The sequence below is a fragment of the Rhinoderma darwinii genome, chromosome 3, assembly GCF_050947455.1.
Source record: "Rhinoderma darwinii isolate aRhiDar2 chromosome 3, aRhiDar2.hap1, whole genome shotgun sequence".
Lineage (NCBI taxonomy): Eukaryota > Metazoa > Chordata > Amphibia > Anura > Rhinodermatidae > Rhinoderma > Rhinoderma darwinii.
The window spans coordinates 256,945,271-256,964,318 of NC_134689.1; the positions used below are offsets into that span (position 1 = coordinate 256,945,271).

The 19,048-nt window shown below is 41.2% G+C and overlaps 1 protein-coding gene across 1 annotated transcript in view; it reads right to left on the reverse strand.

The window, feature by feature from the left end:
* The window catches only part of CSK (C-terminal Src kinase), a 112,374-nt gene that overhangs the window by 13,111 nt on the left and 80,215 nt on the right, over positions 1-19,048 (reverse strand). Inside the window, exons 5-7 of the mRNA XM_075857805.1 lie at positions 7,925-8,144; positions 1,321-1,414; positions 36-101 (exon numbers count right to left, since the gene is read on the reverse strand). Coding sequence (XP_075713920.1) covers positions 36-101; positions 1,321-1,414; positions 7,925-8,144 — 380 coding nt within the window. The remainder of the gene's footprint in view (positions 1-35; positions 102-1,320; positions 1,415-7,924; positions 8,145-19,048) is intronic.

The following is a 19,048-nucleotide window of genomic DNA, read 5'->3' on the forward strand; positions in this document are numbered from 1 at the left end:
CTTCAATAACTATTTATAATAAGAAAAATAAGTACCTCCAAACTCTCCTTTCCCAATGATTTGCAAAAGTTTTAGGTCTTTCATCTTCAGTGCCCAACCACCTAAATAAAAAATAAAGTTAGAGGAGTTGGAAGGGATAGCTTTCAAGCAAGACAGAAATAAAAGACAGAAAAAAAGAAAAGCAAAAAAAATAATAATAATCTGCGATAAAGGAGCTACAGAGAAATAAATAAAATGTATCTAACTAACAGTAAAAATAAGAGTAATAAAATCAAATATTTAAAACATTTAGGAGGCAAACATTTCTAGAGTCTAGAAAACAAAGTGCTAGAGAAGAGAGCATAAGAGTGCAGGAAGAAAAATAAGTACAAGCCAGTAAGAATGGGCCCTTACAGCTTTGGGCAATCCCGAATAGAATACCCAGGGGACGGTCATTTGAAAGTATGAAGTCTGCCCTTCTTTCCCAGCAAGCACCCAGTGCCCTCACTAGCCATGCAGTGTACGTGAACACTATACAATACAGCCCTGTATGTATTCATGCATCTCTATATGGCTTAACACATACATGAAGAGCCTCCCTTTTTTTTTTTTTTAAAGGTCCTCAGCATCTGTTTTCCATGCCGAATATAAAAAAAAAAGGGCCACAACCTGTTTTCGTCTTTTCAATTAAATTTAACACACAGGGCATCAGTCATTACATTATTTCATTCTCTACCTTCATTGTAATGTAAATATATTAGAGAATATGGATTTCAACAGTACAATAATTGGAGGTTACTTTAAAGCCTTATTACACCTTTGAAACAGTTTTTTTTATTTTTATAAAATTGTTTATCCGTGTGTTTTGGGCAACTTTCTAATTACATTTTATTAACAATTATTTTTTACTATGAGATACAGCGGCTTTGTATCCTGTATACAGAGCAGCTGTATCTAGCACTGAAACCTGTATCTGTCAGGTCAGCGGGTCCTTTGTCTCGGACACGCAGGATCGAGCGGGTTATCAATTCATAACTTAGATGTGATTGATAACAGGTGGATGGGGCGTGTCAGAGACATGCCGGACCCGCTGTCACTGAACCTGTCAGTCCTACTGATCTGACGATTTAGGTCTCAGAGCAAGACACAGCTACTCTGTATACAGTTACAGCTGTATCCGAAAAAGTAAAAAATAATTTTTAATAAAATGTAAATACAAAGTTGCACCAAAGACACTGACAGACAGTTTTATTTAAAAAACAAAACAAAAAAAAAACAGTTTTTTTTAAGGTGTACATAGCCTTTAAGGAATACGTGTGTTAATACATGTGTGAAACCTACTCCGAGAAAACTCATCCTGAGCAGCCACCATTCCCTCCATCAATTTGGGCTTCATTAAACAGGTGCAAAGGCCATCCGCATCATTAGTGTAGTGCTGAAAATGGGAAAGTACAAGGTTACTGTTCCATATGACATTTCTCCATACATCAACTAGAGGCCAACATAACCATAAACAGAAGTATTCTCCCATGTACATTTTTATATGAAGAGGATAGCGATGTGGATGTAATGAAGTATTTACAGGTTTTTACTCATTTATATGGATTTAATGGACTTTCAGTTCAGACAAACTGCAAAAGACATGCACCTAAAATACCATTCATTAAGCAAGCAACAATAGTGGCCCATTTTTAAAGAGGACATGTCACAATGTTAAAATTTTTAGGGTATGTTCACATGCAAAACGGCTGTAAAATACGGAGCGGTTTTCAAGGGAAAACAGCCCCTGATTTTCAGCCGTTTTTTAAGCATAAAGCGTTTTTTACAGCCGTTTTTTTTGAGCGTTTTTTCTATTGACACAATGAAAAAGGTCTCCAAAAACGGCTCAAGAAGTGACATGCACTTGTTTTTACATGGAATTTTTTTACGCGCCATTTTTTCAAACGGCTGCGTATAAAGACGCCCTATTGGAACGAAATGCCGTTTTTCCCATTGAAATCAATGGGCAGATGTTTGGAGGCGTTCAGCTTCTGTATTTTCAGCCATTTTTCTAGGAGTTTACGGCCCGAAAAACAGCTGAAAATAAGTCGTGTGAACATATCCTAATACGCAGCATGCCCACAAATTGACATGTGGAAATGGTTTTAAAACACCCATTCACATGTGTTGTACTGTAATGTGTTGCAGATTTCCGGTGTAGAGGTTGCACCGAAACTCTGCAGCAAATCTACCATGTCTGACCACAGCCTTAGGGCCAGTTCACGCGTAGTTTTTTTTACACGTTTTTTTATGTGGAATCCGCGTCGGAAAACACACCAAAAAACAGCTGATAATGCCTCCTATTGATTTCAATGGGAGGTGGAGGCGGTTTTATTCCCGCATGCGGAAAAACCGTCTCGCGGGAAAAAGAAGCGACATGCCCCATCTCCGGCTGTTTACGTCTCTGACCTCCCATTGACATCAATGTGAGGCAGAAAAATCGGATTTCGCGGCTTTTTGCCCGCGGCGTGCAATGGCCGCGGGCAAAAAACGCGGCAAACGGCGTGCAGGCAGATCTGCCTGCAAAAAACTCTCCTGAGTGGCAGTATAAACAAATACTGCTGCATTCTGAGATCAGCTCTCAGGGACCAAGCTCAGAAGTCATGATGACTCGTTCGGCCAAGAGCCATCTCCCCAGACTCCTATAACCATACATGCTCGACGTACATTTTTATTTCAATATGGAGATTAACGGCTAGCAGACACCTTATCTAATAAAGAAATCCAACATGCTGACGTTCCCCCCCCCCCCCCCATGATAACTGCCATTGGGGGAACAATCGGGCTGCCCCTCAAAGTTAGGAGATTCAGGAAAAATTGGTGTGGTCGAAATAAAATCTATTGTGTATATATCTCCCTTTACGCATGGGCTCTGGTTGTTAAAAAATTAACATAATGGGGTCGTCTTATTTATAAAAAAAAACTTCTTCAAACGCCCTTTTAGAGAATTCTGGGTAAATGGCAGGCCGAGTTAATGATTCTTCTGTCTTAGCTAGACTTAAAAGTGGCTACAAAGAGCTTCTCTCTCTGTGAAAGGCCTGTGCATTACATAGACAGTCCATTGATTTCAATGGGTGCTGTATACTGCTGAATTTCCTCTGTGGTGGTGCTGCAGGGAATAGAACATTTGCTGCTGGTATGCCCCATAGATTTAGGCCTCATACACACGAACGTAGTCATGTGCACGGCCGTGATTTTCGGGTCGGCTGGCCACGGAGGGACAGCCGCGAGCTGCTCACAAATCGCGGGAAGTGCACATGGCCTCGGCCATTATTTTCAATGAGCCCGGACCGCAGAACACAGCCGTAATAAGACATGCCCGTTCTTTCTGCGGTGCGGGCTCCTGGGCCATGCACAGACCGGGAAAACCACGGTCGTGTGCATGGCCCCATAGGAATGAATGGGGCCACAATTCTCCCGTGGATTTTCGGGGGAATTGCGGCCGCAAAGCATGTTCGTGTGCATGAGGCCTAAGACCTTGTTTACACAGTGCAGATTTTGCATGCATTTTTTAAAGAGGCTCTGTCACGACATTATAAGTGCCCTATCTCCTACATAAGGAGATGGGCGCTATAATGTAGGTGACAGTAATGCTTTTTATTTTTTTTAAAAAACAATTTTTACCACTTTATTAGCGATTTTAGATTTATGCTAATGAGTTGCTTAATGCCCAAGTGGGCGTATTTTTACTTTAGACCAAGTGGGCGTTGTACAGGGGAGTGTATGATGCTGACCAGAGTCATGCACTCCTCTCCATTCATTTACTCAGCGCATAGGGATCCTGCTAGATCCTTATGTGCTGTCTTATACCAACACATTAACAATACTGAAGTGTTTAGACAGTGAATAGACATTCCACGGGATGTCTATTCACAATCCCTGCACTTCGTTACGGTTTCTATGGTAGTTACAGCAGAGGAAGCGTAATCTCGTTGTAACCGGTCATCTACAGCGTAATCTCGCGAGATTACTCTTCCTCTGCTGTAACTACTACAGAGTAACGAAGTGCAGAGATTGTGAATAGACATCCCGTGGAATTTCTATTCACTATCTAAACACTTCAGTATTGTTAATGTGTTAGTATAAGACAGCACATAAGGATCTAGCAGGATCCCTATACGCTGAGTAAATGAATGGAGAGGAGTGCATGACGCTGATTGGTCAGCGTCATACACTCCCCTGTACAACGCCCACTTGGTCAAAAGTAAAAATATGCCCACTTTGGCATTAATCAACTCATTAGCATAAATCTAAAATTGCTAATAAAGTGGTAAAAATAGGATCGTTTTTTTAAATAAAAAGCATTACTGCCACCTACATTATAGCGCCCATCTCCTTATGTAGGAGATACGGCACGTATAATGTGGTGACAGAGCCTCTTTAAACTAAAAACAGAATTGGATTTAGGAGAACAGACCCATAAGGCCCTCCTTTATAAATTTCTGATCGGATATTATATTAATTCCTCCCACTCAACAGCATGGGAAAATATGCCAGGGCTTTATGCATAAAAACGATGTAACAGAATGTGACAGCAGCAGAGCTCAGAACATAGAGGAACTGGCTGAGTATCATTTCAGCCTATCTCAGTTCCTGGCACAGGAAACCGGGTGCGGAGTTAGTCATGTTCAGGAAGATGTTCGCACCACATGGTTACATGTAATGCTAGTTTTTGCAAAAAAAAAAAGTTTGCAGAATCCTGTATGCTGTGCAAAATATACCAAGACTTAGCAGAGAAACTTTAAGGGTATATTCACACCTACCAGAAGTGCAGAAACAACACCATTCATATGTATAAATGGGATGGATTTTTAGAAGTTTCTGCAAAATACCTGCCATGTGTGAACATACCTTCACTCAAATCTTCTGTTCTGTGGTGGTTAGATACATTGCCTACCTTCACTTTTTTCTACACTGCAAAGTTGGACCAAAGCAGTAGATATTCATTATAAGGGAATTTTCCGCAGCGTACATATTTGCTCTTATTAGGTCGCCACACGTGTACTGCCCTCTAAAAATACCAGTTTAACATAGGTCCAGCGATTTCTATTTCAATAAACAATTTTTCTGCATCAGCGTAGCAATTGGCCTTTGCTAAATCTAGATAGATATTACATATATAGCCACTCTCAGTTTCAAGGGAAAACAACCCCATAATAACATGCATGGCTGCAGAAAGTTAAAACGTCCTACCAATTCCAAGATAATGATATATTAGCAAATTGCTGTTAAATGTGCTTCCAAAGCCTATAAGCTTGCTTACGCTGTTCTTTAAATAACTTATATTTTACCTCTTTATGAAGAGCAACCTCTAGGGCTGGCTTCACCTATTACCAACAAGAGGAAGATTGAATGAAAAGGTGATACCTGGCTACCAATCTGGCAAGTGAGTAGAAACTGCCCCTGTAAAAAATGTAAAATAGATCTCCGTAGGCCATGGGCCTTGAATGGGTTATTTATGAGGATATATTGATTAATTAATGACCTATCCTCAGGATAGGTCATTAATATCTGATCGGTCCGACTCTCGTCACGCCCTCAAATTCGCTGTTTGATGGGGCCGCATGCCATCTGCGTTTACCCGGCTACTGCACACGTCCTCTAGTAGTTCCCTACTTGGTGGTCAAGCATGCGCAGTACTTCCTTCCTTTGCGTCTATTCAATAGTTGGCTGTGAATACAAACCCGCGCATGTGCTATTTCCTGTATCCCTCTGCTTTGTTTCTCTCCCCTGCATTGTCTAAGCGCTGCTCAGCCATGTGACAGCTGCAGCCGACCATGCACCAAAGAATAGAGCCACCAAAAGCTGCTAAATATTGTAGTTCTCATTTAGAATCAGCGATCACGTGGTAGGAACCACGTGATGCAGCCGAGCATGCTCCAAGGAAGCGAAGCACCAAGAGCTACTAAAAATTGTAGTTACCAGTTAGAATCGACGTTCACATAGTAGGAGTAACTTCTGCTTGGCGCTAGGGCTGGGCAATTAATAGGAAAAATTGATAAGACCCAAAACCAGCGCAGATAACAGATGTAGTCTTGCACATAAAAAAATTTCAGTGTTTTTCCCCGGTTTAAACTGTATCTGCATCCGCAGGATGCAGATACCGTTGAATCCAATGGTAGAGCAGGGGCCGTTAGGTCGGCTCAAGCAGGCGCGACGCAGTGATGTCATCACACCTGTCTGTACCAAGACACACAGAGCGGAGGAGCAGAGGAATCTCCTACACTCGTCGTTGGAACTGGGTTAGGGGAGTATATATTGGATAATTTTTATTAGGCACTGTTGGGGCAGCAGTGGGGCATTTTACTGCATGGGGCAGCAGCGGGGCATTTTACTGCATGGAGGGCAGCTATAAGGGCATTATACTGTGTGGAGGGCAGCTATAAGGGCATTATACTGTGTGGGGACCGTTATGGGGGCATTATACAGTATGGGGCAGCTATAGAGCATTATACTGAGTGTGGGCAGCTATGGGGTATTAAACTGTGTGGGGGGCAGTGTCAGGCAGTGTATATTATATACAGTAGTATACAGCAGGCTCAGGTGATATATATTAATTCAATGGCGTAGCATGCAAATAGGGGCATGGCATGCAAAAATGGTAGTGGCCTAAATAATCGTTCATTAAATCGAGTTTACATGTTCAATTAATCGAGATTTTGATTTAGGACATAAACCGCCCATCTCTACTTGGGGCAATTTCTATACATAAGAGGACGGTTCGCCGTACTTTTAGTAAAAACATCTGATTGCAGGACAACTCATTTAAGAGAGGGAGAGTCTTTGTGCTGGTTGCTATAGTGAAGTCATGCATTACACAATGTACATATATTTGGCATAGCTATGCACAGGGCAATTAGAGGATTAATTTTTTTGGGGGTGTAAACAGTGGTCATTGAACAAACTACCTTAAAAAGAACATGAAATATCAGGGAAAAAAAATATTTTGTGGCTTCTGACCATTTTTCCCCTAAATAAGGCATACAAAATGAATTGATATCAGCTCCAATTTGAAATAAGAAAGCAAGAAAGAAAGAAATGTTTCACGCAAAAAAAGAAACAAAAAACAATTTTGGGGTAGACTATGGCAAAAGAAATACAGCATTCCAAATGGGAAATTTTGCTTTGGGCATCATCTCTCAAAAAAGGGTTAACAAAACTGATGAAAAGTATCTGTTCAGATTCTGAATAAGACTTCTTTCACACTAGCGTTAGTATACGTTTATCTCTCTTCTGTCAGAGGAAGAGAGGATCGATGAATTAAGCGGAAAGCAACAGTTCCGTTAGAATTACCATTGATTTCAATGGTAATTCTTTTGTATCAGTTGCTTTCCGTTTGTCTCCGTTCGCTAGGTTTCCGTTTTTTTGAACGGAAACAAAAGTTCTGCAGACTGCACTTTTGTTTCCATTCAAAAAAAATGGAAACCTAGCGAACGGAGACAAACGGAAAGCAACTGATACAAAAGAATTACCATTGAAATCAATGATAATTGTAACGGAATCGTTGCTTTCGGTTTAATGTATCGATCCTCTCTTCCTCTGTCGGAAGAGAGATAAACGGATAGTAACGGTAGTGTGAACTTAGTCTAAAGCTGGTTTCACACTGTGCGTTTTTGTAAGGTTGGTAAAAACAAATCTGTAAAATGCATGCGTTCTTTAATTTCTCATGCGTTTTACAAACGGTTTTAGCTGTAAGCCTAGGACTAGTAAATTGAAAGCCATACTACAGCTGAAACGCTTTGTAAAAACCTCATGCGTTTTTTTTCCCCAGCATTTCAAAACCGCAACAAAAACTCAGCCTTACAAAAATATCTATTCATTTTAGTCCTTAGCATGGTCTATCTCATGGATCATATCATGATGAATTAAGGAACTAAACCATGAGCGATCCGAGTAAAACCCCTACCTCCACCAGCTGCATGAGGTTTTCAAAGTATGCCTCTTCATCAATAGTCAGCTTGCCAGATTTGTAGATAATTCGGTAATGTTCCACTTTTCCCTCACAGCTCACACATAGTGTGTAGTCTCCAGGATAGTTTGTGCTCTCTCGAACAAGAAACAGGCCTGTTTCTGGAGGATATAGGAGTCGCTCAGCCTGTTCCCTAGTAATCTTGCCATGAAACCATCTGCATGTAGATAAAAAGGGAAAAAAAAGTCAAACTGCAATGGCGATTGTCAAAAATTGTAAACTCTTGGCAGCTTTATGTAATGCATTCAATCCTTCATAACCAACAGATATGCAGTATCTTAAGCTACCCTCTTCTTATTACAAATAAAATAAGATACATAAAAAACATCTAAACTCAACACTATAAAATGGAAGAACTCATGTAAAGTCATACTATTCTAACAGAGTTCCATAGGGACATAAAATTGATGGCCTATCCGATCAACTGAGAGAAGGGGATGCGGTGCTCCAGCGAGTGCCACTTCCTTAATTTTTTTTTCCCACAGCGCTGTACTGCACAACACCTTCACAATTGTAGTGGCTGTGCACAGAATTCCAGGGTCCTCCCATTCAAATGAAGATATATATTGTGTGATATTAAACAGTACACAGTCTGCTAGAAACGGAAAATTTTATAAAACATTAAAAAGAGGGTGAGCATGTGGAGGGTTCATATTCGCTGTCAGGATACAGAAGTTTACAGCCCTAACAAACTGAGAAGTAGTCTCCTCATCTATACTGCCATGATACGGCAGAGGTTCCGCTCCTTCCCTGACAAGCAGGGCAGAAAACTATTTTTATTAGCTGCAACCTGGTTGGGGGAGAATGACTGAGCATGCATGTCCACCAGCCAACAGCTCACTATGGGTACGTGCACATTGCTAAACACTGAACAACAGGTGGCGCAATACTATGAAAGTAAATATAACTCTTAACTGGATTGTTTTTTAAACAACTTGTATATAGCAAACATCGTTAATCTTTTACAAAGAATATGATATTTAATGGTGGGAAGACCCCTTTAAAGTGAACAGCCGCTATGAATGTGACGGCAAAGTGTAGTACAGAGCCGTGTAGAAAAGGAAGCTAAAACATCGCTCATGGGAGCCCTGCAGCCCCACCAAACAGCTGATTGGTGGCTGTGCCGTGTGCGAACCTCACAGATCAAATATTGATGGCCTATCCTGACGATAGGCCATCAATTTTGTGTCACTGAATGACCCCTTTAAAGGGGTTGTTCCACCATTAAATATCATTCCTTGTATAGTTCATAAAAAATGCTTGCCATTTAATTGTTGTTAAAAAAATATGATCCAGTAAAAAGTAATGTAATTTACTTCCATAGTATGGCGCCACCTGGCGTTCAAAGTGTATAGCAATGTGCACGTTCACCCAATAAGCGGAGTGCTGGTGGACATGCATGATCCGTCACTCTCCCCACAGCCAGGTATCTGCATAGTGATACCGTTTACTGCAATGCAGCTATAAGAAATAGCTTTCTGACCTGCTTGTAAGGGAAGGTGCAGAGCCTCTGTATTAGCATGGCATTATACCTGAGAAGACTCCTCAGTTTCTTAGGACTGTAAATCTCTGAATCCTGACAGCAAATATGAACCCAGATATGATACATGCACATTCACTTTTTATGGCCTTAATTATATTTTTATTGGTTTCTAATGGAGTGCATACTGTGGATGACACACAGTATATACCATCACTTGGACTTTTGGCATGAAAATGATGCATGGGATATCCCAGGGGTCTCAAACTCGGCCGGGTAAGTGGGCTACATATAGAAAAAATTAGAAGTTGACGTGCCGCATTTCAACAATCCAGTTAAAGTGTCGCTAAATGCAGTCCGGCGGCTCAGTTGGCAGCGTTTGGCAGACACACAAATGTCAAGATTGGGCAGCCCGTTTTAAGATACTGCCACAGTGCCCTCGGTAGATGCTGCCAGTGCCCTCGGTAGATGCTGCCACAGTGCCCTCGGTAGATGCTGCCACAGTGCCCTCGGTAGATGCTGCCACAGTGCCCTCGGTAGATGCTGCCACAGTGCCCTCGGTAGATGCTGCCACAGTGCCCTCGGTAGATGCTGCCACAGTGCCCTCGGTAGATGCTGCCACAGTGCCCTCGGTAGATGCTGCCACAGTGCCCTCGGTAGATGCTGCCACAGTGCCCTCGGTAGATGCTGCCACAGTGCCCTCGGTAGATGCTGCCACAGTGCCCTCGGTAGATGCTGCCACAGTGCCCTCGGTAGATGCTGCCACAGTGCCCTCGGTAGATGCTGCCACAGTGCCCTCGGTAGATGCTGCCCAACATCCACCCATAGATAATGCCACAGTGTCCTCTGTAGATGCTGCCACAGTACCATATATGGACAGTGATGTCAGGGGCTTGCCCAGAGCTGGAGTACCGGAGCAGAGCCGCTTCTAACACTCTGCCTGGGACTCCAGCTGTGCTCCTAATATCACTGTCTAGCTCTGGGGAAGCCCTAGACATCGCTGTCCATATGTGGAAAGCGATGTCAGGTGATTCCACAGAGTCCCGGAGCAGAGCCTATACTAGCGCTCTGCCCGGTACTCCGGCTCTGGGGAAGCCCCAGACATTGCGTGTCCATATATGGACAGCGATGTCAGGGAATTCCACAGAGTCTCGGAGCAGAGCATATACTAGCGCTCTGCCCGGGATTCCGCTCTGGGGGAAGACCCTGACAACACGGTATATGGACAGCGATGTCAGGGAATTCCACAGAGTTCCGGAGCAGAGCATATATTAGCGCTCTGCCCGGGACTCCGCGATGGGGAAGCTCCAGACACCGCGTGTTTATATATCGCGTGCTTGAGACCCCTGGGATAACCCCTGTAATTCAGGAACTAAAGTGCTTCTGACATGTAAACCATAATAGCCAATAGTTACATTTCGCTGCGAGACCGGGCAAAAAGGTCAGGGGAACTTGCAGAAAGTGGTAAATCATTTGATGTAATTAATTGATGGCCTAAAACATTGAAAAAAAAACAAAATATTTCTTAAATTCCAAAAACCTCAAATGGAATTTGTAGAAACGCCTGAATTTTAAAACAACTTTGAGGCAGACATTTAAAAAAACCTGCACAACAACCACTTGTGAATTTCAACACTTTAACCACCAAGGTTGACAAAGTAAGGGTGTTGATTTATTTTGCATATTTGGTTTCAGTTATCTTCGTTAACCAGTAGGAAAGAATGCAACACTATAGCATAGAAGCAAAAAAAAAAAAAAAGCAGAAATGCTATTGAGGAAAGTTCGTGTTAAATTTGCAAGCTTATAACTTCTGTTTTCCAGCCTGATAAGGGATTCTCCAGTTTTCAAGAGAAAATGAATTAAACATCAGAAGACTTTATTTCCCCCTTTACTTTTCAGAATAATCTGTCATATGTGTGTACATGAAGAATAACACCCTTTCTGGCCATTTTATATACCTTTTTTTAAATAAAAAAAAAAAACAAAAAAACAAAAAGGCTGTTTTCCCCTCTGCAGGCTCTCTCTCTAATTCTCCATGGTCTCTGAGCTAGTGTACGACGTCTAACGCCTATCATATCTTCTATACACTGAACAGATAGGAGAGCAGGATTCTCCGCTCAATCAAGCAGCATCACCACAGAGGAGATTGTACAGCAGTACATGCCAGTGTGTAGCTGAGAATCCAGCACTGGGGTGACAGAAATTTTACCAGCCGTCTGTGTCTCTCACTCTGCTCCTGCTTCTTCTCCCTGCTCACCCCTCCCCTCTCCCCTCTCCATAGACAGACAGACACACAGACAGACACACAGACAGACACACAGACAGACACACAGACAGACACACAGACAGACACACAGACAGACACACAGACAGACACACAGACAGACACACAGACAGAGACACAGACAGAGACACAGACAGAGACACAGACAGAGACACAGACAGAGACACAGACAGAGACACAGACAGAGACACAGACAGAGACACAGACAGAGACACAGACAGAGACACAGACAGAGACACAGACAGAGACACAGACAGAGACACAGACAGAGACACAGACAGAGAGACACACAGACAGAGACACACAGACACAGAGACACACACAGACAGAGACACACAGACACACACACAGAGACAGAGAGACAGACAGACACAGACACACAGACAGACACACAGACAGACACACAGACAGACACACAGACAGACACACAGACACACAGACACAGACAGACACAGACACACAGACACACACACAGAGACAGAGAGACAGACAGACACAGACACAGACACAGACAGAGACACAGACAGAGACACAGACAGAGACACAGACAGAGACACAGACAGAGACACAGACAGAGACACAGACAGAGACACAGACAGAGACACAGACAGAGACACAGACAGAGACACAGACAGAGACACAGACAGAGACACACTCTGTTAATTCCGCTCTGTAACCAGGGAGAAACCTAGTGGCAGTAACTTCACACAGAATTTGCATTGATAAAACAACTACATTTTAACAGTAAGTTACAAAATTCATCTATATTAGGTATACTATTAGAGTAGAAGAAGTTGTTTGAAAAGTTTGTGTCCATTTAACTGATCACATGAAATATCCGCAATAGCTATAGCTTAGGATATCAGATCCTGCATGTGTACACAAAAACGTATTGTGTTTTTTTTTTTGTGAGAGAATTGGGTGGGTTTAAGACTGCATTTAGATGGTAGTGATAAGGCTCTGTGCAGAAGTCATATATTTAGTATTAAGAATGGGATCTGGCTCGTGTAACGAGGTAATTTTTATTTTTTTGGGGAAAACGTGTAAGGATAGGGCATTCCACCTGCATGCATTCTGGGCCTTAATGACCAAGCAATTTGTTAGCTTTTCCATCGCCACATTCAAAGAGCTAGAACGGTTTTATTTTCCCGTCGACATGGCTGTATAAGGACTTGTGTTTTTTGCGGGATGAGTTGTATTTTTCAATGGCCCTATTTTGGAGTATATAGAATTTTTTATTAACTTTTTTTTTGGGGGGGGGGGGGGGGGGGATATGAAAAACAGCAATTTAGCCATTGTTCTATGTATTTTAATTATGCCACCTTTATTCTATGAGTCGGTTATGAAGATACTAAATATGTATAGTTTATGTTTCGCTACTTTTGTAAAATGGAAACACTTTTGTGGGACTTCATTTCTACCATTTTGGGGTACATGGGACTTATTGAATAACCTTTATTATTATTTTTTTGGGGGGGGTAATAAAAGAAAAAGAAAAAACGCACTTTGAATGCCGTATAAAATACGCAAAAAAAGTCCAAACTGCGGTTTAATTAATACGTTAACGTTATTGTTTGGGTCATTACAGTGATGGCGATACGATATATGTGTAGTATTTATTTTTTACACTTTTACTAATTAAAACCACTTTTAATGGGAAAAAAAAAAAAAAGGTTTTATTTTTTTCGTATACTTTTATTAATAAAATTTTATTTCACATTTTTTTCAGCCCCATTAGGGACTTCACTGTGCAATGTTTTGATCGCTTATATAATGCTTTTGTATACTTTGTATACCACAGCATTATTGCCAGTCCGTGTAAAACGGACAAGCCATTAGGCCATGCCTCTGGCACGGCAAAATAGGCATATAGCCAGGGAAGGCCTGGGGGCATTTGCTGGGCCCCCGGCAACACATCGGCGACCCGCGATTGCATTTGCGGGCCGCCGATGAGTGAGAAAGGGAGCCCCCTCCCTCTGTAATATTAAATGCCGCGGTCACTATTGACCGCAGCATTTAACAGGTTAAACGGCCACGATCTAGGAAAAATTTGATCGCTACCATTGTAGCAGGAGCTCGGCTGTCAGACAGCGGAGCACCCGCTCCAGTCTGCACAGGATCCCTGTGCAGTACTCTGATTAGGCCCCCGTAAAAACGTATATCGGCGGCCATTAAGGGGTTAATCTGATCTTGTTTTTGGTTGTAAATAAAAAAAAATTGAAAAACCACATTGTTTAGAAGTCTAGATGTTTGAGAAATAAATGTTAAACATTATAGCCAATTATTTTTTATTATAAAAACCATTACTGGGGTGGCCAAATTGGAGGCACATGCATCTTTACTGCATTGTCTGCAAAGCAGCAGAGTGTGTGTGCTTTATGGCCTCTGCAATGAATAGGAGTTTATAGTCAGAAAAGTGGCCATGAAGAGATGTAGACTAGAAACCAGAGAGTAAAAGAAGAGATGCACAGAGGTGTGTGTGTGTGTGTATATGTGTATATGTGTATATGTGTATATGTGTATATGTGTATATGTGTATATGTGTATATGTGTATATGTGTATATGTGTATATGTGTATATGTGTATATATGTATATATATATATATATATATATATATATTACACACACACACACACCTTTGATGACATTACGGCGGTATCAATACTGTTTTTTCCAGTATAATGGATACCCATGTAAATGTATACACACACAAAATATAGAATATGTACTATATTTATATGTATGTACATACACACACACACACAGACATATTTATATATTATTTTTTTTTACTTAACTCCTTAACGGGGGAGAGAATTCTAGCTGGGGTGGCGGAGTATTTAAACTAGGGCTGAGGAGGGAGGTCAATGTAGAAAAAAAAGGGGTAGCCAGGTTAGAGAGGGGTCAGACTATATTGGTGGGGGGAGAAACAGAATGTGGGGAGAGGACTAGACAACAAGATAAGGAGATCCTTTCGTTACAAAACATCAGTGTAAATAAAAAGGCCCGATTAATGTCAAATCACATTTCTGATAATAAAAGTGAAAAACTGACCGGCAAGTTAAAGTGTATGTTCACAAATGCCAGAAGTCTAGCAAGCAAAATGGGGGAGCTGGAGGCCTTGATACTGGAAGAAAATATAGATATAGTTGGTGTTGCTGAAACATGGCTGGACTCTTCACATGACTGGGCTGTAAATCTACAGGGTTTTACACTTTTTCGGAAAGACAGGACAAATAGGAAAGGTGGTGGTGTATGTCTGTATGTGAGAAATGATATGAAGGCGAGTGTGAAAGAGACAATAGTGGGTGAATACTGTGAGGAGGTTGAAACTTTGTGGGTGGAACTAGAAAGGGAGGTAAACACTGAAAAAATTACTTTTGGTGTAATCTATAGACCCCCCAATATAACTGAGGAGATGGAAGTTCAGCTATATAAACAGATGGAGCGGGCTGCACAGGCGGGTACTGTAGTGATAATGGGAGATTTTAATTTCCGGGATATTAATTGGTGTCATGGTTCGGCTTCAACTGCAAATGGGAGACATTTCCTCAACCTGTTGCAGGAAAATTTTATGGGCCAGTTTGTGGAAGAACCGACTAGAGGTGAAGCTCTGTTGGATCTGGTCATTTCTAATAATGCAGATCTTGTTGGGAATGTCAATGTTCGTGAAAACCTCGGTAACAGTGATCATAATATAGTTACATTTTACCTATACTGTAAAAAACAAACGCAGGCTGGGAGGGCAAAAACATTTAATTTTAAGAAAGCCAATTTCCCCAGGATGAGGGCTGCAATTCAGGATATGGACTGGGAAGAACTAATGTCAAATAAGGGAACAAATGATAAATGGGAGATTTTCAAATCTACTTTGAGTTATTATAGTGCAAAATTTATTCCTACAGGTAACAAGTATAAACGACTCAAATTAAACCCCACATGGCTTACACCTTCTGTGAAAGGGGCAATACACGACAAAAAAAGGGCATTTAAAAAATACAAATCTGAGGGTACAGCTGTAGCCTTTGTAAAATATAAAGAGCTTAATAAAATCTGTAAAAATGTAATAAAATTAGCAAAAATACAAAATGAAAGGCAGGTGGCCAAGGATAGTAAAACAAATCCTAAAAAATTCTTCAAGTATATAAATGCTAAAAAGTCCAGGTCTGAACATGTGGGACCCCTAGATAATGGTAATGGGGAGTTGATCACAGGGGATCAAGAGAAGGCAGAGTTACTAAATGGGTTCTTTAGCTCTGTATATACAACTGAAGAAGGAGCAGCTGATGTAGCCGGTGCCAGTGCTGTTAATATATCAGTTGATATACTGAATTGGATGAATGTAGAGATGGTCCAAGCTAAATTAAATAAAATAAATGTGCACAAGGCCCCGGGACCAGATGGGTTACACCCTAGAATTCTTAAAGAGCTTAGTTCAGTTATTTCTGTCCCCCTTTTCATAATATTCAGAGAATCTCTAGTGACTGGTATAGTGCCAAGGGACTGGCGCAGGGCAAATGTGGTGCCTATTTTCAAAAAGGGCTCTAGGTCTTCCCCGATTAATTATAGACCAGTAAGCTTAACATCCATCGTGGGGAAAATGTTTGAGGGGCTATTGAGGGACTATATACAGGATTATGTGACAATAAATAGCATTATAAGTGACAGCCAGCACGGTTTTACTAAGGACAGAAGTTGTCAAACTAACCTAATCTGTTTTTATGAAGAGGTGAGCAGAAGTCTAGACAGAGGGGCCGCTGTGGATTTAGTGTTTTTGGACTTTGCAAAGGCATTTGACACTGTCCCCCATAGACGCCTAATGGGTAAATTAAGGACTATAGGTTTAGAAAATATAGTTTGTAATTGGATTGAGAATTGGCTCAAGGACCGTATCCAGAGGGTTGTGGTCAATGATTCCTACTCTGAATGGTCACCGGTTATAAGTGGTGTACCCCAGGGTTCAGTGCTGGGACCACTATTATTCAACTTATTTATTAATGATATAGAGGATGGGATTAATAGCACTATTTCTATTTTTGCAGATGACACCAAGCTATGCAATATAGTTCAGACTATGGAAGATGTTCATGAATTACAGGCAGATTTAAACAAACTAAGTGTTTGGGCGTCCACTTGGCAGATGAAGTTTAATGTAGATAAATGTAAAGTTATGCATCTGGGTACCAACAACCTGCATGCATCATATGTCCTAGGGGGAGCTACACTGGCGGATTCACTTGTTGAGAAGGATCTGGGTGTACTTGTAAATCATCAACTCAATAACAGCATGCAGTGTCAATCAGCTGCTTCAAAGGCCAGCAAGATATTGTCGTGTATTAAAAGAGGCATGGACTCGCGGGACAGGGATGTAATATTACCACTTTACAAAGAATTAGTGAGGCCTCATCTAGAATATGCAGTCCAGTTCTGGGCTCCAGTTCATAGAAAGGATGCCCTGGAGTTGGAAAAAAATACAAAGAAGAGCAACGAAGCTAATTAGGGGCATGGAGAATTTAAGTTATGAGGAAAGATTGAAAGAATTAAACCTATTTAGCCTTGAAAAAAGACGACTAAGGGGGGACATGATTAACTTATATAAATATATTAATGGCACATACAAAAAATATGGTGAAATCCTGTTCCTTGTAAAACCCCCTCAAAAAACAAGGGGGTACTCCCTCCGTCTGGAGAAAAAAAGGTTCAAGCTGCAGAGGCGACAAGGCTTCTTTACAGTAAGAACGGTGAATTTATGGAATAGTCTACCGCAGGAGCTGGTCACAGCAGGGACAGTAGATGGCTTTAAAAAAGGGTTAGATAATTTCCTAGAACAAAAAAATATTAGCTCCTATGTGTAGAAATTTTTCCTTCCCTTTTCCCTTCCCTTGGTTGAACTTGATGGACATGTGTCTTTTTTCAGCCATACAAACTATGTAACTATATGTAACTATGTAACGCCGAAGGACGGATATATCCGTCCTCAGCAGCTGCTAGTTCGCGCAGGAGGACGGATATATCCGTCCTGTGATGGCGCGGGTACTGAGACTGTACCCATACGATCAGCGGCAGGAGCACGGCTGTTATACTCAGCCTGGCTCCTGCTGCAACTGCCGGAATCGAAGCGCGCTTCGATTACGGCAGTTTAACCCATTAAATGCCGTTGTCAATAGTGACAGCGGCATCTAATGTGTTTGATTAACAGAGGGAGGGAGCTCCCTCTGTCACCCGATCGGTGCCCCCGCAAACAAATCGCGGGTCGCCGTCGGGTTTCCATGACAGCCGGGGGTCTAACAAAGACCCCCAGGTCTGCCTTCAGCATCTGCCTGTTAGGCGATGCCGGAGGCATGACCTAACAGATTGCCTGTCAGTTTTACACTGACAGGCAATAATGCTTTGGTATACTAAGTATTATATATGCATATATAAGCATTATATATGCGATCGGCACATCGCATAGCGAAGTCCCCTGATGGGACTTAAAAAAAAAAATGTCAGTTAAATAAAGTTTGTAGAAAAAAATAAATAATAATACAGTCAAAATCAAATAAAACTACTTTTTTTGCCCAAAAAGTGGTTTTATTCAGTAAAAGTGTCAAAACAAATCACACATACACATATATGGTATCTCCGCGATCGTAACAACTTGACCAATAAAATTAACACATTAATTAAACCGCCGAATGAACGGCGTCCAAAAAAACCGCAAAAAACCACGGCAAAAAATTCTCTTTTCTCCCATTCCCCCCATAAAAAATAAAATAAAAGTTAATCTATAAGTCCTATGTACTCCAAAATAGTACTAATGTAAACTACACATTGGCCCGCAAAAATCAAGCCCACATACGACCACATCGACGGAAAAATAAAAACGTTACGGCTCTTGGAATGCGGCGATGCAAAAACAAGTAATTTTTTTCTAAAAGGGTTTTTATTGTGCAAACGTAGGAAAACATATAAAACCTTTACATATTTGGTATCCCCGTAATAGTGCCGACCCATAGAATAAAGTGAACATGTTATTTACGCTGCATAGTACACGGCGTAAATTTATAACGTGAAAATCAATGCTGGAATAGCTGCTTATTTTGAATTCTCTCCTAAAATAAAGTTAATAAAAGTTAATCAATATATTGTAAGCATCTAAAAATGGTGCAAGTACAAAATACAACTCGTCCCGCAAAAAACAAGCCCTTATACGGCTATGTCGACGTAATAAAAAAAAAAGTTAAGACTCTTGGAATGCGACCGTGAAAAAAACAAAAATAATCCTTGGTCATTAACGTGCAAAATGGCCCGGT